This window comes from Camelus bactrianus, chromosome 11, assembly GCF_048773025.1.
Source record: "Camelus bactrianus isolate YW-2024 breed Bactrian camel chromosome 11, ASM4877302v1, whole genome shotgun sequence".
Classification (NCBI taxonomy): Eukaryota; Metazoa; Chordata; class Mammalia; order Artiodactyla; family Camelidae; genus Camelus; species Camelus bactrianus.
Window position 1 is genome coordinate 82,864,591 of NC_133549.1, and position 26,617 is coordinate 82,891,207.

At 47.9% G+C, this 26,617-nt stretch overlaps 1 protein-coding gene across 8 annotated transcripts in view; it reads left to right on the forward strand.

The window, feature by feature from the left end:
- Window positions 1–21,586, forward strand: part of LOC105072670 (uncharacterized) — a 61,696-nt gene extending 40,110 nt beyond the window's left edge. For 6 of the 8 annotated variants that reach the window (XM_074374419.1, XM_074374421.1, XM_074374422.1 and 3 more), the window contains 6 exons: window positions 238–372; window positions 3,725–3,978; window positions 5,376–5,414; window positions 6,536–6,622; window positions 7,027–7,104; window positions 13,208–21,586. In XM_074374419.1, the coding sequence (XP_074230520.1) occupies window positions 238–372; window positions 3,725–3,978; window positions 5,376–5,414; window positions 6,536–6,622; window positions 7,027–7,104; window positions 13,208–13,435 (821 nt within the window). In that variant the 3' untranslated portion in view covers window positions 13,436–21,586. Of the gene's footprint in view, window positions 1–237; window positions 373–3,343; window positions 3,606–3,724; window positions 3,979–5,375; window positions 5,415–6,535; window positions 6,623–7,026; window positions 7,105–13,207 lie in introns of all 8 variants that reach the window. The other 2 variants (XM_074374423.1, XM_074374420.1) reach the window with 2 other exon arrangements.
- Window positions 21,587–26,617: the final 5,031 nt, after the last annotated feature.

Genomic DNA, 26,617 nt, shown 5'->3' on the forward strand with positions numbered 1-26,617 from the left:
CTGAAAATGAGGCCAAAAGTACTGATGTCCTAGAGTTGATATGAGACCTGAGTGAGCTTATGCATGTAAAACACTGAGCACCGTGCCTGCTATGTGGTAGCATTTGCTCTGGAAGCTTCTTGCTGTCATTATGTTGTTGAAGGAGAAGATGAGGATGTTCACAGTATATATATGAAGAGAATTTCGAGGGGTTTTTTTCTTACTCTTCACTAATTCTAAATTCCATTTCTGAGGTAGGTTGTGGACTTTGTACCAGCAACCCTGCAGCGAGCATGTGCAAGCCTGGCCCATCAGTCAGAGGGCACCGTGGAATCACAGACACTGAGCATGTCCGTGGGACTGGCGGCCGTCATGCTGAGAGGAGCCGTGCAGGTGAGCTGCAGACATGAACCAAACTTGAAAGGAGGGAGAAGAGACAAGAAAAACCTACTGCTTCCCTTCCATATCCTTGTGAGAAATAAGGATGGATATTGCATATAAGAGAACTAGAGTAAACAAGTGAGGTTGTTAATAAGAATTCTCCCCGAAGTAGAGGACAAGAATACTGTACCCCTTCCACCTTGTCACATGCCTAGACAGAGGCAGCCAGAGCCCTTTCTGACCTGGCATGAGCTTGATTTGGAAATACCTGGCACACTGTTTTGCATCCATGGTGATTACTAGATTCTCTGGCCCTCACTGTGGTTGCTCCCCATAGCTCAGCCCTGTCTGTCCTGCGGTGGTCAGGGGAGAACCCTTGTAACCTGCTGGCTGCTGAGGATCCCATGTTTTGAATAGTTCCACTTTAGCCCAGGATCCATTGTTCAACTCGTCATGTAACATGTTAAGGCTTTGTTTCCAGTGCATATGTCTTTTACATACTTAATTTATAATTTTTTAAATTTAATATACTTACTGCCCACTTGCCATGTGCCAGATTCTGAACTGAAGGTGCTGGGAATACGGCAGTGGACAAAGCAGACATGGTCCCTACCCTCATGAAGCTTAGAGCCAGTGAGAGAGACAGTCACTAAGTAACTCTTCAAAAAATATATGCTTAGAATTGAACGAAGTACCTCAAGAGAGAAATGGAGGGTACAAAGGAAACTTCTAGCCTAGGCAGGGAAGGTTTCCACTGAGGAAGTACATGTAATTTTAACTATGACTTGAACGATGAGTAGGAGTTTGGGGGGGTGTGTGGTGTGGATGGAGGAAACTCTTCCAATTTAAGGAAACATCATGTACGAGGGCTGGGAAGCAGAAGAGAGCCTGGTATACTTAAGAGACTGGTAGAAGGCCTGTGTAGCTGAACTGCAGGGACCAAGGGTCAGAGTAGTGCCAGACAAGGTGGACAGGTGGGCACGTGTGTGTGTGACTGGCTAATTACATACCACATTAGGTTGAGGGGATGGCAAGAAAGCAGACTAGGCTTGGTGCAAGTGTTATGAAATCTGATCTGAAATCAAACTGGACATAACTCATAGCAATGAGTAGGGAAACCCTCTGGGAATGGATTTTTGAGTTTGAGGATTAAAATCTGATACTGATTCTTGATACATTAGAATTTGCCTCTCTCTAGCCTGTCCTTAAGGGGAAAAGGAATTTTATCTGGGCCTCTTTTTAATGTGAAGTCTATTTCTTGGTAGATTTACTTAGCACTCCTAATTTTATATTTCCCTCACAGTTTAAAAAAAAACACATTTTTTGGTTCAGTTTCAAGAGTCATACTATCCCTGCTCTTAGAACGCTCAAGGAGGAATTCACCAATTGAATAGTTTTTCTTAAGTTGTACTGTTACTAGATTTAGTTGGCCTGATTGATTTTTTTGTAAACTCTTTATTTTTATTTTTAAAATTTACTTCTTATTTTTGGAGGGGGAGGTAATTAGGTTTATTTATTCATTTCAATGGAGGTACTGGGGATTGAAACAAGGACCTTGTGCATTTTAGACAGGCACTCTACCACTGAGCTATACCCTCCTCCGCCTGACTGATTTCTGTTTTGTGGGTTGAGTATTCATAGGAATAGTCTTAACTTCCATAGTTGAGAGCAGTTTTTTTTTGCAGATGTCATCAGCCTCCCTGTGCCTCTCCTCCTTTCTCGTGCTCATCAGCTGCTCCTCTTCCCTGACTCGCTCTGGTCTCTGCAGGGAGACTCTCTCCTCTGTCAGTGGGGAAGCTGTCAGGGCTGAGGGCAGGGTGGGGCTTCATCTCGGGGAGAGGAAGCTGGGAACACAGGGCTGCTCCCCTAAGACCCACTTTCCCAAGCTCCACATCATCCAGGCACCTTAGCGTGGGGCTGCCCGACATGGACCACAGAGTGTTAGGCGGGAGTGAGGTTCCCCTGGGAGTAGGGACGCCTGTGCCGAGTGGTCACCACCCTGGTGTCCAGTACCAGCTGGTGAGGGTTCCAATCATGTGATGGTATCCCTGTGTCTGTCTCCCTTGTCCTTGCACATCCCCATGCAGATCAGAGACTGAACCTACACGTTTCCCACCAGGGTCCCAACCCCCTGCAGCCACCTGTCCGCAGACACATTTAGGAGAGACCTCAGCAGCAGCCTGGGGCTCCGGGCCCAGCACAGGGTCCCCTCAGCCTGACTGGGCCTCTCCTTTCAGCCACCCTGTTTCCTGGGCAAGGCTCTCTCTGCCCCCTTCCCTGCCCTGCTTCTCTCAAGCAGAGCACATGACTTAGGGAAAGGCTGGGCAGTGCGCGCGTCCTTGGATGCAGCACACGTGCCATGGTTATGAACAACAACACAAGAACAGATCCCGTCCTTAAGCCCCCACGTGGCCCTGGCCTGTGCTGGGACTGTCTGTGGTCTCTCTCTGCAGCTCTCAGCTGCCTGCCATTTCCACACTGCAGCTGGGAAGACAGAGGCTCAGAGAGATGGAGTCATTTTGCCCAAGATTGCAGAGAAGTAGGGGAGAGAGGCTCCAGGGATGTGATCAGGGTGTCCTGGCTGTGTTCTTGGACGCCCACCTCTCAGGGGGCCCCAGCTGCCCCTCCCTCACCCATCCATGTAGCGTAGCTCTTTGTGGTCCTCACAGAGCCCCTGTGTGTCATACTAGGCAGTCAGTGAGGGCTGGGATATCACTACTTGGAGGACTGGACCTCCTTGACAGGGCTGTTGGGGAGCCGCTGAGCAGGGGCAGCCATGGGATCCGTGGCCCAGGGCTCCAGAGGGGCTCTCTGGGTACCAGCCCTGACCTCCCAGCCCTACTGTGGTCCCTCTACATGAGGTAACTTGAGGGGAAGGGAGAGTGAGCTGATGGGGAAATCAGCCGTGGGAAACAGTAGGTGGGCACCAGGGAAGAAATCACCAAGAGCAGCCCCAGGACTCTGACCCCTGTGCCTCCCGCAGAGTGAGCCCCAGAGACCAGCCCTGGACCAACGATGCCCACAGTGCCCACAGGTGTCATGATGATGGTCACAGTGCCTACAGTTGTCACAGTGAGGACCACAGTGCTGAAGACTGTCACCGTGGTGACCACAGTGACCAATGTTGTCACAACCACGACCACAGTGACAATGGATGTCACAGAGGAGGAGACCACAGGGCCTGAGCTCATCCCAGAGGGGCTCTCTGGGTATCAGCCCTAACCTCTTAGGATCTTTCTCCTCAGGTAGGGCAACCCAAGTCGAATGGGAACTGGGCAGATGGGGAGACTGGGATGGGATCTGAGTGGCAGGGGAAGATGTCAGCCAGGTACAAACCAGGATTCTGTCATGTGTTCTTCTGTAGGAACAAGGGTCAGAAGCAAGCTTCCCAACAGTCCCCCAGCAGCCTCCCCGATGGCACCTCTCTGGTTGGCCTCTCACGAGACGGCTCTTCCCCCAGCAGCACCTGCCCCACCTGAAGTGCCTCACCAGGCACCACCTCACCCAACCTCCCCATTCATCCTCACTGTCAACTTTCTCTGCTTGTTTTTGCCCATCCTGGCCCTGCTCCTATTCCTGTTGCTGCTCTGGTTCATCTATCGCCTGTGCTACAAGAAGGTGAGTGACCCCTGCCTGCACAGCCTGTGTCTAGCCCTCATCAACCCCCCAAGGGACCAGACACGTGTCTGCCACATGACACTGCCTGTGGGCAGGTTCTCATCAGCTCCAGGTCCTCACCCAGCAAACAAGGCACAGCCTCTGCCTTTCATCCGGGACAGACACAGCCTGGGCTTCCAGGTCACCACCTGCCTCCTGCTTTCACAGGGAGGAAGGGACCCCAGGTCCCTGAGACCAGGGCTGCTTCACAGCAGTCAGGCTTCTGGGGGACTCAGGTGGACCAAGGCTGGAGGGGCCTCTGCTCTTGGGGGAAGAAGAGGGGTCTACAGGGGCACCGATGGCCCAAAGGGAGGAGGACACTGGCTAGGTGGATGCTAACCTCGGGGACAGCTGTGCCTTTGAAGACACCACGGTCCCTCCACGTCTGTAGTGCCTTCTGTCACTCCTTCCTCGGTCACGACTATGTCAGCAGCATGTGCAGGGCTCCATCCTGGGCCCGGAGGGACAGAAATGAAGCAGCCCCACCCTTGCCCACAGGAGCTCATGGCCTGGTGGCTGGGCTGGTGTGGAAGCCTGTGGGGCACTGAGGGTAAATGTCCCCTTCAGGGGGTGTGGCAGGTGTGGCAGGTGATAAAACAGGACAGTAGCCAAGGCCCGGGGAGGGGGCCAGAGAGCTGGGTGAGGAAGAGGACAAAGCAGAGCTGAGAAAGGACACGCCAACCAGCAGAGAAGCAGCAGGTCGGGTTTCTGCAAAGAGGGGACATGGGGAGAAAGAGGCCGGGGGAGGGGGGCGGACTGGCACCCCTGAGGGCTGGGAGGCCGGGGCTGCAGGGACGGGAGGGGAGGGGAAGGAGGAAGGGATAGGGGTGCTCTCTTGTCTTCATATGACGTCAGGGCTGCTGGTGAGACTCCCAGGGGGGCCTCTACCAGGGACCAGCAGCCTGAGTCTGCCTGCCTCTCCCTTGACCCTGCAGGGAGGGACCGACTCCCCTGTGATAACTGAGGAGCCTGAGGCTCAGGGAGGTGGAGCCTGCTGGTTACAAACCCTCAGGCAAGGGACACCCAGACTCACACCCCAAAGCCCATGTTCTGTCCCCCTGCTGCCACTGAGCAGGGTCCTCTCCTGTCTGCAAAGCCGAGCCAGAGCCACAGGCCCCTTCCAACCTATGACTATGTCACCGTGCCCCACAATGATTGCTCTCTCTGCATATCAAGTACGCAAGAAAAAGATGGATGGAGGTGACAAGAGCCATCATGGAGGGAGCTGTGACCCCCAAGCTGGGGTGGGAGGAGAAGGAGCCAGTTCATGCCAGAGACACAAAGGTGTCTCTTCAGTGGACATAAACTTTATGGGCACTGGACTTTGACCACTTCAACTTTGATCACTTCCATTCTAGACCGTCAAGGAGCCACCACCAACCCAGGAAAGAGCAAAGGTAAGTGGTGTGTTTGGTCCTGATGTTGTCGGCCTGCCTGATGCACACGCTAACCCGCACAGAGAGGCCTCCTGCCGCCGATGGGGATACGTCCCCTCCACCCCTCCAGCTCCCACCTACCTGGGCAGGGAGAGCTGGCAGGAGGAGGATGGTGACAGAGAGGCACAGAGGGACCCCAGGGAGGACAAGGGACTCACCAGTATCACCCAGACAACACACTCCCCATGTTCCCAGCACAGCCTCATTCAGAGCCTTTGTCACTGAATCAGCAACACGGTGAAGCCTGTTTCAGGAACAGCTATGATCCCTCCGGAAATAAATGGGCTTTTTTTCAATTCCCAAGGGGTGTGTGTAGGATGGTCCTTCCCCAGGACTCAGGTGAGCTTTTGGAAAAGGACCCTCAGGTTTCACGGACCTGGTCCCCCTTCTCCAGGCTCTGAGTCCGTTGGGCTCTGTTCCCTTGGTCTTCATCTCTGTCTGTTGTCAGCATGAGGGCCTTGGCTGGCAGTGACCTTTAAGGACATGGCACTGAGAAGGGAGGGAGGAGGGCATTGAGCTGTGAAGGGGGTGCAGCCCAGGTGAGGGACTAAGGGACAGGGGAGCAGCTGTGGCTCACCAGGGCAGGTGCCCAAACCAGGGCCCATAAGAGGCAGTTGGAGCAGGGGCATGGTGTCCCAAGAAAGGGGACCTGGGCCTGAGGTCTGGTGGGAAACCGGGTCACTGCCCGGGCTGGCATCTGCGCTGGTTGCAGTGTGGCCTGGGGATGCTGGATCTGCCAGATTCGGGTGAGTACCCCCCGTCCATGCTTATGACCCGCCCCCCACAGCCTCCATCATGTGACACAGCCCCAGGCCCAGCTTCTCCAACAAGGGCGGCTCCGGGCACCAAGGGGACAGGACAGATTTTGCTGGCCTTTGTAGAAGGCCCATCTCTGTGAAGCAGAAGCGTGTGTCTCACACGGAGGACTGTCTTACTGTGCCCGCCACTGCTCATGTGTCCTTGATTCTCCAGCAAACATTCCCTGAGTGACCAGAACTTGACAGGTGCTGGGGCAACAGATGTCATGTGTCTGCAGCCAGGAGCTGCCAGACGAGGAAGCAGACAGGGTTTTCTCTTCCTAGGAGCCTGAGGACACGTGTCCCATGCAGACATGCCCCACGGTGATTGTCCCCTGTGGGTGCCAAGGAGGCCGGATGAAACAGATGGAGGTGAAAAGGGCCCTGGGGAGCAGGAGGGGAGGGGAGCCACTTCGTGCACAGGCCTGGGCCCGTAAGGCACGGCCCGAGTAGAAATGAGCTACAGGCCGTGGACTGCAGTTACTGGGACCAAAGAAAAGCCAAAGGCCTCCTGACCTAGTGGCCCAAGAAAGGCCAAAATGTATGCGGGCTCATGCTACCATCACCACCAGGGTTCCTAGCAAAAGGAATTCCCCCTCAGGATGGGGCCAGGGTTCTGGATGTTGGTGGGTGGCCCCAGGTGGAGGCTACAGTGCTGTCTTGAGGTGGTGGTGGGGACAGAGCCCTGGGAGGCCATCTCAAGTCAGAGGGGACACAACCCCTCTAGTGGCAACATCTATGCCTGTAGATCCCTCACAAGCACACCTGCTTTTCAGGGAAAACTGGATCGTTTGTGTTACTTTGTTCAGCGCTGCAGCCAGGCACCAGTGATGTGGTGCCCGCCCAGGGCCATGGTAAGCAGGGCACAGGGATGCTCCCCGTGGGCTGGGGTCTTGTCTTTGCCCTTGACTGTTGCCCCGTGGGACTCTGGGTCAGAGAGTCCTGTCTGGGCATCTGCCAAGGGGGACGCCCAAGACGTGGAGACCTGGTGCTCATGAGCCTCCCGGGTGATTCTCAACACATTTCGTGTGTGTCCTCATCCCAGGTGTGTCAGGAACTTTCTTATCCAGAGGAACACCCGGCACATCTGATCTTAAGTAAACAGGGATAGAGAGGAGGGCAGGCAGAGTCCTGTTGGCCTCCTAGTTCCTCCCCACTGCCCACCTGGCCCTGTGGGACTGCTGGCTGTGCCCCATCCATGAGACCCTCCTGGGCTGGTCACTCAGGTGCCAGGAGTGGTGGGGGACATGGTGACATCCCCTCCACAGTGTTGTCTGGAAACACTGACTGCTTTTACCAGGTAGTAAAGATGCCTTTCTGTGTCAGTGCCTGTGACAATGGGGAGAAACCAGATTGTTCCAGTTGTCATCCTTGGAATTTAATATAATGGCAGCTAATGTTTAAGTCCCTTCTGTGGGTCAGTTTCTAGCCTAAGATCTTTACATGTTTTTACTGCTTTAATCCTCCCAGTGACTATAGGTAAAGATGCTACCATTATCTCAGCTTTACTAAGAGGGTAAAGCCACAGAGTGGCTGAGTGACATGCCTCAAGTCACTAAGGATGGGAGGGCCAGAGCTGGACCTGAACCCAGAGCCTGGCTCCTCCCTTCTCATTGCTCTGCTCCACTTTCGGGTCAGCACTCATGATCTCATGGTGGTTACCCCCACACTACCAGAGGCTGCCCTTCTCAGGCCTCCAGATCCAAGAATCATGGTGCTCTTGTTTCATCTGGGAGTCATCTGCCTGGACATCATATTCCTGGGTGTCCCCATGCTCAGCCGCTCTGCACAGATGGGGCCTGGAGGATGTTGTGGTCCCAGGGTCCGTAAGGCGGGCTGCTCTGATGGCATTCACTGAATCAGGCAAACACTGGGTATCTGGGTGACTGGGCAGCGGGTATTTAGAAGCTCTGGACACACCTAAAAGCCTCTGGACACTGTTCATGACATACCTGAGGCATGTTCACACCCAGCAGAGACACTGTCTGGTGACAGAAGTGTCAGGGCTCCTCTGGCAGCTGGGACCCAGCCCTGGGTCTGAATTGAGCTCTCAGTCCCAGCCTTCATGGCATAGAAGCCTCATTCTCCACCTGATTCTCCTGGAGCCTCTGCCCAGAATCACAGCCCCACTGTGGTCAGGGGAGCCCCCACGCCAGCCTTATGCCCTGGGTGGAGATGCCCAGACAGAGATACCCACTCAGGAGCAGAAGGGACAGAGCCAGACAGAGGGTTGAAGCAGAGGGAGGCAAGAGACCCTAGGTGGACAAGGGGAAGATTCCAGAAACGGCCACCTGCCCAGCAAGGTGAGGGCAGGGTTGCTGAGCCCCTCTCCGAAACAGGCACATTCCGAGGGGCCACTCTTGGAAGCTCAGGTTGTGGGGGTGGCAAAGTGATGGGTTAGGGGCCCTTACAGCTGCCCAGGGCTCTGCTGGGCCCCTGAATGCCAGCTCTCCAGTCCCCCCGGCAGTGTGAGCTCACAGTGACCTGTGTGCTTGCTGAAAGCAAAACTGAGGCCTGAGAGGTCAGGGGAGTTGCCAAGGCCACTGGGAGAGAAAGTGGCAGCAGCCAGAGCTGCCTGAAATCAACCTGCTCCTCCTCAGAGGGGCTGGGAGCCCATAACTGTGCCTTGTGGACATGCCCCCCAACTCCTCTGCCCCATCCCCCCGACCTCATCCCTCCCACCCATCGCCCTGGAGACCCGAGTGTTGTAGGATTTCCACGGGTACCCCTTATTCCATCAGGTGCAGGGGTCCTGGCTCCTTCTCATGAAGAATTCAGTGCACTGGTCCCAGGCCTTAGAGTGAATCACAGACTAAGAGATGGGATGTCAGCTGGGATCTGCATCTCTGTGAACCAGTCACCCCAGCCCTGAGTGTGCAGAGTGTGGTTCTGGGGAGAGGCTCCAGGAGAATCACGTGGAGAATGCTGCTTCCATGCAAGTAAGGCTGGGACTGAGAACTCAAACTGCCAGGCTGCTTGGGGACACATTACCCAGGAGTGTCCTCATGGCCTTCTGGGTACTATGGCAGTCAGTCTTGTTTACTGTAACCTTCTGTGAAGTGACCCTGTCTTTCTGCCCCACCGCCTTTTATTCCACAGAGGAATCTTTCTAATAATGGTCCCTTCCCGACCATCTTGCTGCACACATATATGAAATGATGCAACAAGACAGTCTAGTTTCTCAGCCTTGAGCCAAACCCTGACTCCCATCCAAGGTCTGATTCTCCTTCTTCACTGCCTTTCCCAGGGTAGTCCATTCACTTCATGAAAATCAATTCTCCTAGATCCGTCAGGAAAATCACATAACTTTGTGAAACCTTCCCCTGTCTCACTGCATGTGACGCTGACAGTGATACAGCTGTCTCCAGAAAGTACAGCCTGGGTGATGTCGCCACCACCCAAGGCCCTTTACCTACGAATCTCATTTCGTTGTCACAATAACAGCGGTCATTTATACGGAGCAGGGATGGCCAGGCACTGAGTACTTTACACAAGCACATGCTTTTCATCCTTCCAACAACTGAATGGCGGAGGAAGCTGACCCCTACTCAGTGGAGTCACCTGCCCAGTTGCACAGCCATGAAGCAGGAAGATCAGTACCAAAGCCAGGCACCCAGCTCCTCCCCACAAGCTTGGCTGCCTCTCTGTCCTACCAGGTGTCACTGCTCTGCATTTTGAAGCTGAAGAAATTGAGGCTCTGACATCCCATGATAGGGCTGGGGGAGTTAGCGGGGCTGTGAATGACTCCATGGGAGGCTCACTTCCTAGTCCAGTCTACGTCTCCTATATCCTGCTGTCAGGGTGATAGAGAAACATCTGGAAAGTACTTCCTTCTTCATGCAAACCATTGTGAATGTTAATTGCTATATTCACACTGTTGTTTGCAGGCTGTGTTTCAATTTGAGCTCGTATGTATTTGCTGGAAACAGTTGTCCTGGGTAACGATTAGAGCTGCAGACAGGCCATATGATGCATTCATGGCCAAGGAGGTCCTGAATCCCAGTCCTTTGACACCGTCCACAGAGGGGTGTGTGATAAAAGCTGGGACAGGGCTTCAGCCCTCCAGGAAGTCCTAACTTGACAGCTGTGCTTCAGGAAAGTCTCAGATCATGACTTTGGGGTAGTGATGGAAGCAGGCTTGATGACCCCTGCACCCCCACTCCTCACATACATGCAGGCACACAGACACACACACACACACACACACACACACACACACACACACACAGGCACACGCACACACATCCTTATGTAATAAGCAGGAAATTCAGAATTGGAGCCAAAGCTCCAAAGCACTGGAAGTTAAGATTCAATCAGCCATGTGCCAGTCGTGTCAAGAAACATCCCTTCTCTGTGGAGCAACTGAACGAAAGTCCTGGGGCAGCTGGGCTTGGCAATTGGAAAAGCTGGAAATCAAATACTACCTTCATCAATCCAATGGTCACAATGTTCACACGATACCCAGTGTCACACATGGGGTGTGGGGGACAGATACACAGCAGCCCTGTAGGTCAGAGTGTTGCAGGAACACCAAAGTCAGGAGTTTCCCTGCATGTGGGTCCACACATACAGAGCTCACTGATGACGAATGAATGGATGGATGAGCCCTTCCAGTCACATGTGCTTCTGTGCAGATACCTTAATCATTTCTCTGACATTTTGGATCTGTCAATATAAATCTGCTTCAGGGGCCACTGTCAGGAATGTGGAAAGTTGCCTTGGTGTTTTCAGGAGTGATCATAGGAAAGAACTTGCTTCAACCTGTTACCAAGTCTGTGAACTTGGCCTAGTTTCTGCAAGCCTTGCCTTTCTTATCTCAAAGATTTGGATCAAAAAATACAGTTATGAAGAATGCCCATTTCAGTTTGGTGAGGCTAAGGGCATATCACTGTGAGCCCAAAGGCCAAAGGTGTGGAGTCCCACTGACAGATCCAATCCAAGGCTGCCTGCCGATTATTCCATCTGGTGGTAGTTCCCACTCGAGCATCAGTATAGACGGGGACGCTTCTGTCCCTGTTCTATCTGGGATGAACATCAGGAGAACAACAGCATGTCTAAGAATCTCCCATGCTCACTGATGCCTGTCCTCTCTTAGTGCTTGCCTGGGAAGATAACAGAGATGGGGACCCATTCTTTGCTTCCTGTTCTGGAGAAGAGTGTACCTGCTGGGTCCCCACCTTGACATACCCTCCTTACTCACAGTTGGAAAGGGAGCAACCTTAGCTCCCACCCTAGGAAAGTCACCCACAACATCCAACTTGTGGTGTCTCAGCCTGTACTCCTATAGGGCTTTCCCTTGAGACATAAAAGATGTGTGTGAAAGCACCTAGCATGGAAAAATGAATACGAAGCTCTTGAGAATGAAGAGAGAGAAGGAAATGAGACAAAATATGATCTGAGTTGGACCATGCCTGGAAAGTGGTGGTAACCAGGAGACAGAGCCCACGTCAGGGTTGGGAGAAGACATGGGGAAAGGCGAATGGTTAGCAATTGGCACAAACCCAGGACTCTTGGGTCCCATAGCTGTCATGTCCTCCTCACACAAAGGCTAGCACAGGGGACCCTCTTGGCTTCATCACAGATCCTACAGATAGGCAGGAAGAAGTTGAGGAGAACAAGGGACCACCCCTTCCTGGCTCCTGTTGAACCTCCCACTCATACCAGAACAGGGTTACTTATTGATTGTTACCCTGAAGGTGATGCAGTTACAGGGAGGATGCATGTCAGGTAAACTTGGGCAGCTGGGCCTCAGCTTTCTGCATATATTTTGAGAGGTTTCTTACCTGGGCCAACTTTGTGCTAAAGACTTCATGGTCTCTAATCTTTGCCTTAAAACAAGGAGTACACGAGAAGGCAATTAATGAGGAGGCTTTATTCTGGAGGACACTGGTTTGCATTGCAGTCCAGTCTTTTGTTGGACTGGACCATGTGACCCAGTGGTCAGTGGCAGGCCTTCCATCAGTCTCCCTGCAGGACATCCAGGCCAGAAGTCAGGAGCCTAATCTTAGCCACCACCACCCCACCCCAAGTTGTCACAACTCCCCAGAGACAGACAAGTAATGATAAAGTCTCAGAGATCAGGCTTCTTGCTCAAAAAGAAACATGATTGCCGGGTTCATAAGAAAAACAGTAGGAATAGTCATTTTTGTTGGAAATGAAGTTAAGGGGATTCATAGAGACGGGAGGACTTAGGGTGAGTCTTAAAAGGTGAGTAGCAGGCCACTAGGAAAACAAGATAAAGAAGGACACGCCAAAGAGAGGAAATAGCTTATTTAAAAACTTAGAAATAGAAGCTAGTTGCTCCAGGAAAGATTTTTATCTGACTGCCTGTGTCCTAAGCAGCCCAGAGACGCTGTCAGCTTGTCAGTGTACCCAGGCTCTGTCACATCCAGGACTCTCATCTGGGGACAAGGCGAACATGACAGCAAAGCCAGGGATAGTTGGTGCTGCAAACAGATTATGCTGTCTCAAACAGGGAACCAGTGTGTGCTGCTGACTTCACAGTCCATCACCCACCTGAGGGTGCCCCCACCTGCCCTTGCCCTGCAGGCCCTGAACCGAGCCTGAAGGTTGTGGTGAAGCTCATCCCTTCAGCACACACTCGCCAAGAGAGCCTTGGTGCTGGTGTTAAAGTGGGGGTCAGGCCTTGTCCTTGCTCCCCAGGCTCCCAGGCTAGCAGGTAACAGACAAGTTCAACATCAGAGCAGGGAGAGTCAGAGTCGGAACAGTGGGGCTCCCTAGGGGAAGGGAGGGCAGATGTCCAATCCCTGAACAGAGTCTAGAAATAAGAGCATAGGCTTGAGGCCAGCATCCAGGGGAAGGAAGGGCATCAAAAAAAGCCCACCTTGTGGAGCCTGGCAGGTACTGAGCCTCATCCCCTGAGCCAAGGAAACCACAGCCTTTGACTCCCAATTCCAGTGGCTTCTCAGTGACCCTCTCTCTCTCCTCTTCATACAGGGGAGGTGCATCAATTGCGCCTTAATGGAGCACCAGTGCAAGCAAATGTTCTGCGGCCAAAACACCTGCCTTCCACCCAGCCAGGAGAGCTTCCCCCTCAACAGCCGGTGCTCGCGTTCTCAGTGCTTTCCACCCATTTGCTCTCAGCCATCCTCCAGGTTGCCGCCACTGATCTCTCCCCCTGCCCTGGAGCCCTGCAGAGCTACTTTGTCACTCCCACCCCCATAGCCCAACACCCAAAACACCAAAAATACAAAATCTTTAGGAGCCCCTTTTGTACTGGTTTGGGCATATATTTTGTGTCTTGGTTTATAGTCAAAAGGAGTTGGAATTTGCTGCTGATCAGCAAGAGAGTTTGTTACGTAATGAGCATTGCTCCACTGTATGAGAAGCAACTATCCTGCTCCTTCCAGGACAAAGCACCCTGGTGTCCTGTGGGTGTAGGTGTGATGAGTCCATTTCCCCACAGATAGGTCCTTATCTGTCACCAAGGGATGAGATGCTTGTGGTTTTACCCAAAATATGCTCTTTCAAAAAAGCCCAAAATATCTTTGATGTTTGAATACAATCTGGTGTCCATTACTCACTTGCTGTTACTTAATCTCTTGGACAATTTACTTAATCTCCTAGTGCTTCAATTTCCTCACTGAAAAGATGTGGACAATGGTATCTCCTCTACAGGTTGCCTTGAGGGTGATAATTAACTGCTGCAACATGCTCAGCACAGGGCAATGTTTCTGGTAAAGACTCAGGGGCCCCTTTGTTAATGTCTTCCCTCCCTGCACCTGGAGAGGAGAGGATGATGAGCTCAGAGACATCAAGAAGTATGTGGTGAGGACAAGGGTGTCAGAAAAAAAAATCATGGCTGGGCCTTTCAGCTCTGGATATCAAGACTTGCAGTTGGCACATGTGAGAATTCTGTGTAAACTGCTGACCACATGTAGGTTAACATCCAAGGCCACCACTCATGTAATCTCCAAAACATCATCAAAAAAGGTCATGATACCTACTACCTCCTTCAGAGATGTTAGTTCCCTTCTTTTACCTTAACATTTCTCCTCATATAAAGGCAATTCCTGATGCCCTATTTTCCAAGCTTTGAAATCAACTCCTCCATTGACAGAGATGGACCTCCTAATTTTTTAGATCCCTCCTGCAGAAGCCTTAGAAGATGTAAAATTTTCCTTACACACTTATATGCTAAAGGACTATCAATAGACAAGAATTCACTGTGAAAATCACGGAACAGGTGTAAAGATGAAGCAACACCCTGGACCACAAAGTCCAAGAAGGGAAGAAGAGACTGCTTACTCGGATGTGCACATACGAATGCAACAAATCAGGGACCATGAAGAATCAAGTAACGATATGATGAAAATAAATAAATCTCTAATAGTCTAGAGGAATAGACATCTATGAACTGTCCTACAAAGAATTCAAAATAATCCTCTTAAAATAGTTTATTGAAAACAAGAACACAAAGACAAACAACTATATGAAATTCGGGGTAAAAATGTATGAACAAAATGAGAAGTTCACCAAAGAAATAGAAACCATCAAAATAAATAGAAACTAGAGCTGAAGGTTACAGTGACTGTACTGAAGAATAGGATAGAGATCTTCGCAACAAACTCTAGCAAGCAAAAGAAAGAATCAGAGAACTAAAAGATAGTCATTTGGAATTATCCTGTCACAGAAGTGAAAAGAAAAATATTTAAAAGAGTGAAGAAACACTTTGAAACATTATCAATAGAAATAATAGTGAATTGGGGCCCCACAGGAGAAGAGAGAAAGAGACAGAAAGCATATTTTAAACAAAAGGGTTGAAAACTTAACAAAACATGGAAAGAGAGATGGACATCCAGATTTATGAGTCTCAAAGGATCCCAAATAGGTTGAACCTCCAATGGCTACAGCAAATTGCATCCCAAGTAAATTGTCTATGGTCAAAGACATAGGTAAGTTTGAAAGCAACAAGAGAATCATGAGTCATCACATGCAAGTCAGCCCCATGAAACTTAAGATGGATTTCTCAGTAGAAACTTTGTAGTCCAGGAGAGAGAGAGAGAATGTATTCAAATATAGAAGAAAAAAACCTTTCAAACAAAAATATGGTACCCAGCAAACCTGTTCTTCAGAAATGAAGGAGACATTGAAAACATACGAAAACCAATAAAGCTGAAAGAGTATTACCAGAAGACTTGCTGCACAAGAAATGCTGCAGGAATTTCTTCAAGCAGAAATAAATGGATAATAATTAGCATTGTGAAAACATAAGAAGTTTGTCAAACTCTTCCAAAGAAATGAAGAGGAGAGAACACTCCCAAAGTCATTTACAAGGCCATCACTATCCTGAATCCAAAGCCAGAAAAGGGCATTACAAGAAAAGAAAACTACAGACCAATATCCCTGGTGAATATAATGGAAAATTTCCCCCCAAAATACTAGTGAACCAAGTTGAGCAGCACCATTAAAAGGATCATGCACCATGACCAAGTGGGATTCTCTGAAATGCAAGGATAGTTTGACATGCACAAAACAATAAATGTGATACCTCACATTAATAGATTGAAAGAAAAAAATCGTATGTTCATCTCAATAGGTGCAGAAAAAGCATTTGACAAAATTCAAGATCCGTTGATGAATATGGACATGAGCCATTAATTCCCTAATGTGAGCATTCACACAGCTTTTGTGAAATTATTCAGTATCTAGGGCAACCTTGAAAATAATCTGTTCACTTAGGATTCTGTGTCTAACTGAACTGTTATTCAAGAGTAAGAAAAAAAACAGATATTTTTAGATGTACGGAACCTAAGTTTAACATCATCGCAACCTTGTTGCTGAAAAACCCACTGACTATTGAGAATAACTGTATATTGAAAATCACAGGGACGATCACCAATTTGGAGAGTTTTTCTCTTGAAAAGGATGGAGAGCATGAAATAGGTTGGTTAGGAAGAGTCTCAGAGGGTAGAACAGTCCCAAATGAGTTTCAGCCTTGAAGCTGGGGAGACCTGGATCCATCAAAGGAGACTGAGCTCTCCTACACACGGGCCGGCATCAGTATCCTTGCTGAGCTCAGCTCTTGGCTGGCAGCAGGTACTTGCCTCTGTTTGAATGAGGGGGTGGATTGTGGTCGTGGATGGTGGACCCAGAGCACCCTCCTCTTCAATTATACTCCCTACTGTCAGAAATCTGAGTGGTGCCTTTTCAAGGCACCCACTATGTAAATGGACTTGACCTACCAGTTAAAGACAGAGTTACCAGATTGTTTATAATTCTAGGTGTATACTTCTAAAAGGAAGCACATCTAATACATAAGAACAATAAAGAGTGGACTGTAAAAGAATGGATAGTGATATGCCAGAGATGCTGGGAAAACCAAAAGAAGGCTAGAGTCTTCAAAAACAATGACAAAAATAGCATTAGGGCTAAAGAGGGCAAGTTCCTAATGATAAAGTTTCATGTTTTAGAAAGCTACAAAATTGTTAAACTGGAATGCACTTAACAAAAGGAAAATTATAACTGATAAGGAGAATATGCCAAATCCACTGTTATTCTGAGAAAATTTGAACAATTATCAGTCAAGGCAATATATTACTTAAACTGTAGAAGATTTGAATAATACAATAAACTTGGTATAATGGGACTGGAAAGAATCTTCCACTCAGTCATGTGTCAAAATAAGTCCCCATAAAAGTAAAAGAAATAAAAGTAAAAGACCATGTTCTCTGATCACAATACAATTCGTTTGGAAATCAATGACAAAAAAATTTTGAAAAAATGCATACAATTGAAAATGTAAAATCAGACATGTAAATAATTATGGATCAAAGGATAAATCAAAACTAAAATTAAAATATCAGATGATAATAATTGTTACCTATGAAAACATGAGATACAGTGAAAGAAAAACATGATATTTGAGGCTCAAAAGTTTCATATTACAGAAAAACAGGTAAAAATTAATGAGCTAATAATCCAACTAAACCTATTAGAAAAAGAATTGTAAAATACTCAAAGAAAATGAAAGAGAGAAGATGTGGAAGAAAGAAAAAGTAAATTAAATAGAAAATCAAAATTCAATAGAGAGTAATAACAAAACCAATTATTTGAAAAGTTTACAAATATAGATACTACACTAATGGAACTGATCAAAAACAAGACAGAGTTTCCCAACCTCTTTTTTAAATGAACATCCCAGGAGCTTTTTAAAACATTTTTTTCTGACAGCCGTGCTCTCTCATGAAGTTTAGTACCACAGATCTACTGTTTATCACTTTGTGTGCTGTGCCTCATACTCAAAAGAGTAAGACAAATTTTCACCCCCTTGGGACAATATCCTCCCTGTTCTGAATGCATGCAATAAGAAAAGATACAATTAAGTTATAATAGGAATTATAAAGAAGGTATAACTAAGGACAGCAGAACCATAAAAATCGAACGTATTCTGCAAACTTTATACCAACGTACATGAATAGATGTTCATATTCCAAGAAAAACGTGATACTTGAAATGACTGATAAAAGAAATAGAAGCACTAAAAATCCAGTGTGTTAGTCTGCTCGGGCTGCCACAACAAACTATCACAGGACTAGGGGAATTAAACACAGAATTCATTTTCCCCACAGTTCTGGAGGCTGGAAGTCTAAGGTCAAGGCGTCAGCAGGGTTGGTTTCTGATGAGGCCTCTCTTCCTGGATTGCAGATGGCCACCTTCCCTCTGTGTCCCCAGCTGCCTTTCCACTGTGACTGTGTGGAATGATAGCTATGGGGACTCTTCCTCTTCTGATGAGGACACCAAACCTATAGGATTAGGGCCCAACCCTTATGACTTCATTTAACCATAATCACCTCCTAAAGGCCCCACATCCAAATGCAGTCACATTAAGGATAAGGGCTCAATATATGAATTTGGGGAGAGGGGCATAATTCAGTCCATCGTATTTAGTAAATATAAATAAATTGTACCAGTAGTTTAAAGACTTCCTTCAAAGAAAACACCAGGTATAGGAGATATCATACCAAATATTCAAGAAGCAGATTATTGTGATCATGTTCAAAGTCTTTCCAAAGAGAACATAAAACACTTCCAGGTATATTTTATGAGGCTAATATTACCTAGTATCAAATTCAGATAAGAACAGCACAAAAATAGAAAATTACAGGCCAGTTCCTCTCATGATCATAGGCAAAAAAAAAAAAAAAAAAAAAACCTAAACTAATACCAAACAAATCCAGTGGTACTTTAAAAATTATCATGACCAATGTGGGTCTGGTTATAACATGTCAATATTGGTTTCATACTAGCAGATTACTATAGAGAAATATATATTTCTCACAAAATATACAGGAAAAAAAATAGATAAAATTCAACACTCATTCTTGATTTCTAACACACCAAAAATAGTAGTGATGTGCCCTTATCTGATAAAGGATTTCAACCAAAAGGTTTCAATAAATACCACTCTTAATGGTGATGTGTTAGAAGCATTCTCTTTAAAATCAAGAATGCCTCCATCACAGCTCTAGTCAACACTTCACTAGAAAAATAATCAGAACAATGTTTTTGGGGGGACAAGGGTTGGGTTTTTTTATTATTTATAGTAACCCAAATTATATTCAATACCTTATATAACCTGTAATGGAACAAAATCTTAAAAAAAATAACTGAATCGCTTTGATGTATACCTGAAACTAACAATATTGTAAATCAATATACTTCAATTAAAAAGATATTAAACTAGTAGGGCGGTGGGTGGGAAGGGACAGACTGGGGTTCCAAAATTTGTAGACACTGACAGGCATATGCAGAATAGATAAACAAGATTATACTGTACAGTACAGGGAAATATCTACAAGGTCTTGTGGTAGCTCACAGCAAAAAAAAATGTGACAATGAATATATGTATGTTCATGTATAACTGAAAAATTGTGCTCTACACTGGAATTTGACACGACATTGTAAAATGACTACAGCTTAATAAAAAATGTTAAAAAAAAAAAAAGGAAGAAAAAAATAAATAAGAAACTAATAGGAAAATATATAAAGATGTGACAATACCAAGTTTCATGAAGGATGTGAATCAAGTAAAACCTAATATGATGTTGGGAATACACTAGATTTCATCAATTCCAAATATCATTTATTTAAGATATTCCGTTATTTTAAACAATTTAAAAAAAAACAATAGTAATTGCTAAGACAATGCTTTATTTTTGTTACACATATTTAAAGATCTATTTTAGACCTATTAGAGAATAAGTTTTAGTATATTTCAATCCTTTGTGCATATAAAAGAAACAAAACAAAATAAATTGGTTAAAATACTTCTAAAAATTTGTACATACACAGTCTGAGTGTTTGAATTACTTTTGACTCAGTTGTTAATGCCCAGTGTTGACCCATGGAGCAGAGACAGGCCGTCCCCACTCAGCGCTCTCTGATTTCTGGTCACAGAAACTGTGAGCATAACAAAATAGTTCATTTGTTGTCACTCAGTCTGGGGTGGTTTGATAGCAGAAGGTAACAGGAATGCCCCTCATTCAGAAGAGACTTTGACATTCTTGCAGGACCTTCTTCCTCTCTGGATCCTTCCATCCTGGGTCACACAAATGACCACTGCCACAATCCAGACTCCCCGGTCCTTGACATCCTCCCCTACAGTGATGTCCTCATCTAAGCCACCTCAGCTGCCCTCTCATTTGACAAAAAAATTCAATGGCTTAATGCCACTTCAGGGCAACTGTAATGATCTTTTTTGAAAGGAAATTTGATCAAATTGTTTAAAAATTCACCCAGAAAAAGTTAAAAATTTTTGAAGAGGAAAATCAATATATCAAGATTTACCATATCCTAGACTCTGCCAATTAACATAACTACTGTAATGGGCCCATAAAATAATGGCCCCAAGTCAAGCAAGCACTAGCTGGAAGAGATTGTATAAATGAAATGGTGGCTCACACCATGTTTGAGCATCTGTGTGTGCATGAGTGTTTGGCTGTACTTATATATGTTTAATGATTCCTAACATGGTTTTGTAAAATTTGGCAAGCTCTTGAAGGGAAAATATAAAGGCTATTTCATGAGCTACTAAAAAACTTCTGAATATTTTTAAAAGTTAACTATTTTATATAGGGCATCTTCAGGCACAAAGAAAGAGATAGTATTAAATGTAAAGAAGAAAATTTTATCGTCCAGTAAAAATCTCCAAACCTTGCAGCTGTTTCGAGCAGACAGCAATATAGCTCTAAAATTCTTTGAACTTCTAACAGAATGTGGTAATAAAAAGTGAAACTATCAAAAAAAAGTTAGCTATTTTCAAAGCATTACTATTAATAACTAGAATAAAATACAAATAAATACACAAGAGCCAATGGATGGTGAATGTATGGCCTAGTGTCTGAAATGCTCCAAGCCTTATCTTTCTTATCTCAAAAACAGGGATAAAATAATAAAACTCAAAATAATGCAGTTATGAAGAGAGCTAGGTCAGTTTTTGATGAGGCTAAGGGGATATCCATGTGAGCCTGAATAGCCCAAAGGCCAGAAGTCCTGGAGTCCTGCTGACCGAGCCAATGCAGGGGTGCCTACCAGTTGTTCCATCTGGTGGTAGTTGCCACTCCTGCATCAGTGTAGACAGGGTATGGTTCTGGTTCCTCGTTCTGTCTGGGATGAACATCAGGGGAACAGCAGCATGTCTAAGAATCTCCCATGCTCACTGATGCCCATCTCCTCTTCATGCTTGTTGGGGAGGATGATGAAGATGGGGACCCACTCTTTGCCTCCTGTTCTGGAGAAGAGCTTACGTGCTGAGTCCTCACCTTGATGTACCCTCCCTCCTCACAGTTGGAAAGGGAGCAAACTTAACCCCCAACCCAGGAAAGTCACCCATGGCATAACATTTCAACTTGTGGCATCTCAGTCTGTGTTCCTATGAGACTTATTCTTGAGAAATAAAAAAGATGTGTTTGAAAGCATCTAGCATGGAAAAATCAATGTGGAGCTCTTAGGAATGAAGAAAGGGAAACTTAAGAAGGAAAGAAGACAAAATATCATCTGAGTTGGAACATGGCTGGAATGAGGTGGTAAACAGAAGACAAAGCCTTGGCACTGCAGTTGATGGAAGCCATGGGGAGAGACAAGTGGTCACCAGCTGGCACCACCCCTGAACCTCGGTCCCCATACCTGGCTCCTCTTCCTCCCTCAGTGACTAGCACAGGTGGGCTCCTTTCAGCATCACCACAGACCCTGCAGCTGGGTGGGAAGAAGCTGAGGATGACAAAGGCCCACCCTTTCCTGGCTCTTGTCCTACCTGTCACCCAACAGGACAGGACGGCTTATCAATTATTACCCCAAAGGCGATGCAGCTATAGGAAGGACGCATAAAGTAAGGATGGCCTGTCTGCTTCAGAAGTCATCCCACTTAGGCCTGGTTTATGCTAAAAACATCGTGGTCTCTAACCTGTGCCTTAAAATATGTGAGGAGTACAAAAGGGAAGACAATTAATGAGGGGGATTTATTCTGGAGGCGATTGGCTTGCATCACGGTCCAGTTTTTTGTTGGACTTAACAATGTGAGCTGCGGTCTGTGTGACAGGCCTCTCCTCAGTCTCCCTGCAGGCCATCCAAGCCAGAAGGTAGGAACTTGACCGCCTCCACCCCTCAACTGTCACAACTCCTGGGGGACTGACAAATAATGAAAGAGTCTCAGACCTCAGGCTTCTTGTTAGAGGACCAGCACCAGGAAGACAAGGTCCTGGGACATACGGCTTTGAGAACAAGTGGGGCTTATATCCAGGAGAGCTGGAAGGCTGTAGGAAACTGAGATTTCTAAAGAACTAGCACACAGATTCACTCACAATGAGTCAGAGCACAGAGGCAGCAATATGAAAATTGCCTAGGTCATATATGAAGGAGATTCATTGACTAATTTTACATGGAGTGCCAAAGGGGCAGGAATCTGCTGGGACACTATCTGAGGGCATAAACTCTTGAAGGTGCCACTTTTTAAATTCTCCCTCTACCTAGCTGGCACAGCACACAAATGGGTGCCATATCTGACATGCACCATCTACCTTGTTAACCTCATTTCCCCTATCCCAGCATTCCCCTGAAGACCTGTCCCAGCTGGTGCCTCCTCAAAGCAGCTCCCACCATGCCAAACCCAGCAGGTGGGCTCACCTGGGACTGATGCTGCCCCAGAGGGGTTCCCACCTCTCTACACCCAATTTTTGGCCTCACCCAGACCAGCACCTCCCCCAACTCCCACTCCAGAGGGTTAGACCCACCTACCAGCATTGCAACTAGGACCCACAGCCAGCCCAAGCAGAGCCAGTCTCATCCACCATGGTGCCCACAGCAGCTGCAGCAAAGCCTGGCAGCAAGCCATGCCAGGGGCAAGCGACACTCACCAGTATGCCAACAATGGTCATGGCCAAGCCTTGCAGCCAGACATGCTGTGGGTTGTATGAGTACAGAATGACTGTCAGTTATTGGCTGTTGCCCTTTGTGATCGTGTGGCTGACTGGGAGCTGTGGTCCAGCACCCCGAGACAATACTGCGTTTCAGTAGCCCAGGAAAAGATCAGAATTCGAAATCTGAAGTACAGTTTCTACTGAATGCATATTGCTCTCACACTATCATGAGGTCAAAAAATCATTAGGTCAAATCATTATAAATCAGGGAACTTCTGTAGTCTGTTTCCAAAGAGTTTTTCATTTTAGTTTTTATTTTTTCTTTAACCCAAGTTGCCTTTCTCTTTTTCCCCCTTTTATCCTGTTTATTACAAATTCATTTGACGGTATAGATTTCCCTCTAAACCCCAATTTTGTTGAATTCTATAATTTTTATATGAATACCTTATTACTATTGAGATCCAAACACTTAATAATTCCCATTGTGGAAATTAATTTTGTTTCCAAAATGCATTTTTAATGTTGTCTTATTACTGTTTCTAATTAATTGTATTGCAACCTGGGGATAGAATGTGATTTATGAAAGGTGTCAAGGTTTCCTGGCTCATCCAGCACATCCTCAATGTTTCCAAATGCTCTACAGGAGTTGAGAAGAACATGTGTTCTCTGTTGGGTTCAATTCTTTCTGTAAAAGTTAGAGATATCCCGATCTGTTCTCCTGTTTTGTGACAGCCTCATTTGTTTTGTTTGCACAAATCTCTGGATCTAGTGAATCTTAAGGTATCCAGGATGTTTCTCCGCTTAGGCTGAAGGGGTAGAGTGGAGAGAAGCCAGAGACCTGCTGTCCAGGACTGGCACCTTTTCATTGGCTCTCGTCGTGTCTTACCAGGCAACCGCCCTCCTGCCGTCGCCTGTAGTGAGCTCAGTGGGCGGGAGTCACAGGGCGGAGATGCATTTCCCCTGGGTTGGGGCGGGGGTCCCACCTCCATTGTAGCAGCTGAGACACTGCCCACCTCCCTGCTTCAAGATAGCTCTTGTTGGCCAACTGGCTCCCAACTGGCCTGGGCTCCTGGCCGGCCCACTGTGCGGAGATGGTCCGAGCAGGGATGAGGAGGAAGGCAGTTTCCTGCAAGGGCGCCAGGGCTCCCTGGGGGGCCCTGCAGCTCTGACACCAGGGTGTTGGGAAGTCCTACACCCTTTCCTGAGAGCAGGCAGTTCTCCTCCTCGGGGGGCTCTCAGGGTGCCCCCCTCAGCCTGCAGCCCAGTCTCTCTTGCACTCCATTTTACCCTGCTCCTTCACCTCTTCATCCTCTATTTTTGCACACCAGCTCACAGCTTCCCTGAGGTTTCTGAGAGCCGATGCTAGTGTGGTGTGGAGTGTGGATTTTTTTTAAAGCAGAGGCTCGAACAGATATTTACACACTCATGTTCACAGCAGCCTTATTCCCAGTAGCCAAAAATTAGAAGCACCCTTCAGTAGATGAAGGGATAAACAAAATGGAATATGACAGCCTTAAAAAAGAGGAAGAAGATTCCGACATTTGCTACAAGATGGATGAACCTTGAAAATATTATGCTTAGTATAAGCCAGACACAACAGGACAAATTCTATGTGATTCCACTTATGTGAGGTAACTTTAGAAAAGACAAATTCAAAGGGATAGAAAATAGAACAGTGTTTGCCAGGGGCCGGGGGACGGGAGAATCCAGGGTTGTCTCATGGGTTAGGGTTTCAGTTTGGGAAGGTGAAAAAGTGCTGGAGGTGGACAGCGCTGGTGGTTGCACAATATTGTGAATGTACTTAATGCCACTAAAATGGTTAAATGGAAAGTTTTATGTTATGTATATTTTACCACAACTAAAAAAAAAAAGGCATGGATTTAGGAGCCAGTCTGCATATTTCAAATCCTGCCTTGGCCACCAAGTCGCACAGCCCTAAGCAGGTTACTAAACCTCCTTGTGCCTCAGTCCTCATCCACACAGTGGGAATCCTAGTACCTTAAAGCATGGCTCTGGGGCGGGGGAACACGGGCAGAGCTGTTAGCGGTCCTGGCCCAGTGTTAGCTGCTACCTGGGCTGGGCTCCTCCCTGGGGGTGGGCACTGCCAGAAGGGAGCCCAGTTTACCGTCTTGTTTATCCCCAGCCTTATTCCAGGAGGGCTTAGCCATGCTTCTCCTCCTGGCCAAGCCTCAGCACCCCTCCCCTGCCCATCGCGCCCTGCTTGTTCCTGGACCCCCAGTAACATCTTGTTCATGCTCAGCTCTAGACTGGCCTCTCCCAGCTCCTGACCACTGGCGTCCCCAGTTCCCGATGGGCTCGGCGCAGGCATCCATCTTCTGTCTCCTAACACGTTACTGCATCTGTTTGCGGAGACACCTGCTTCCACCACTGGATGTTAAGTCCTGGACAAGGTCCTCGGCTGTGACTGACCGGATCCCCGGGGTCCTCCGGGGTCCTCCGCTGCTGCAGCCAGCCTGCCCGGCTCTGCAGGGCAGCCCATCTCCCAGGAACCGACCACGGTGTCACAACCCTTGCTGCCCTAACACCCAGCCCTGCTGCCGGGCCAGCAAATGCTGTGGGACTGGACAGGACGTGTGTTCTCCTCTGGGGGTCGTAGTTTCCCCATGCATAATGTAAACAGACGAGGTCGTCGTAGCTCTGATCCCGTGTGCCTTTCGGATGGTAAGCGGTGTCGAGTCGGTGTAAGCCTAGAGGGGCCACCCAGTGAGAGCGAGTGTGCGTGCACGCGTGTGAGTGCGGGTGAGAGTGTGTTCGAGTGCGCCGCGCGTACGTGCGTGTATAGGTGCGCATCTGTGTGTTCAAAGAGAGGACGGCCATTCCTCCCAGCAAAGCGGGAGACTTTCTTCCTCTTACCCGCCTGGGGGGATAGAGGACGAGGATGGTTCAGTGAAGAGCGGTGGGGGTCGCGCTACCCGGGATGCGCGCGCCGCGGGGCTCGGGCTCCGCTCCCCGCCCTTGTCCCCGGGAGCTACACGCAGGGGCCAGGAGGGGGCGCCGCAGGCAAGCAAACGCGCGGGGACGGCAGGCGGGCCTTCTGACTGCCGGGGAGGCGTAGCCCTCGCCGCTGAGCCATGCCTGCGGATGAGAAAGAGAATAATTATTAGTCACGACAATGATGGTTTATTTAGCACTTATGTTTTCAGGCACTGGGCTGACTGCATAAAGTACATTGTCCCATTTTATTGCTCCAATATTTGGAACTATTTTTGGAAATCTGTTATTAAAAAACACCCGGAATTGAGTTAAAAGTACTAAAGACCTGAGCTCTGGTACTCGATAGTTGTGTGACTTTGGTCTTTCAGCCTGAGATTCTTCTACATAAAATAGATTTTTTTTTAGCATAACTGTATGTGTGCACATGCACACAGGTGTGTGCTCATGCCTGTGTTTTCATGGACGTGTCTCTGTGTGTGTGCTTGCACGTGTACGTTAAGGCTCCCAGGGTTGGAGTTTTAAGAGTCACGAGGAGATGCCAGGAAGGAAGCTAGGAATTTGGTGCCCAGGAGAGAAGCCACGTTCCAGATGCACCGTGGGGTCGTGTTTTGGGGCAAGAGGCTCAGAGCCTGCTTCTGGTCAGGAAAGAGGAGGGCTGGGGGCCGCACCAGGGCCTTCCTGTGCTTCAGGGGAGCACGACTGAGAAGATGGCGAGAGTGGTCGGAGAAGGGAGTGGAAATAGGGAGCACTGAGGAATGCACAGGCTGCCAGGAGGGCATCTTGGCACCTGGGCTAAGGCTGTCCCTTGAGGAGGCTGCTGTTGGCATTGTGCTTGCGGGACAGAACAGAAGCCCTGGAAGGAGGCCTGGGCATTATGGACAAGTGGGCATAAGACAATGATGGTGCCACTTGAAGGCACCACTGAAGCAGGAAGGCGATGGGTTATTCAACAGGCGTGGTTGGGACAACTAGTTAATCCACTGAAAAAACAAAACATAAAGTCACTCCTCACACTATGGTTTTAAATAAATTTCAG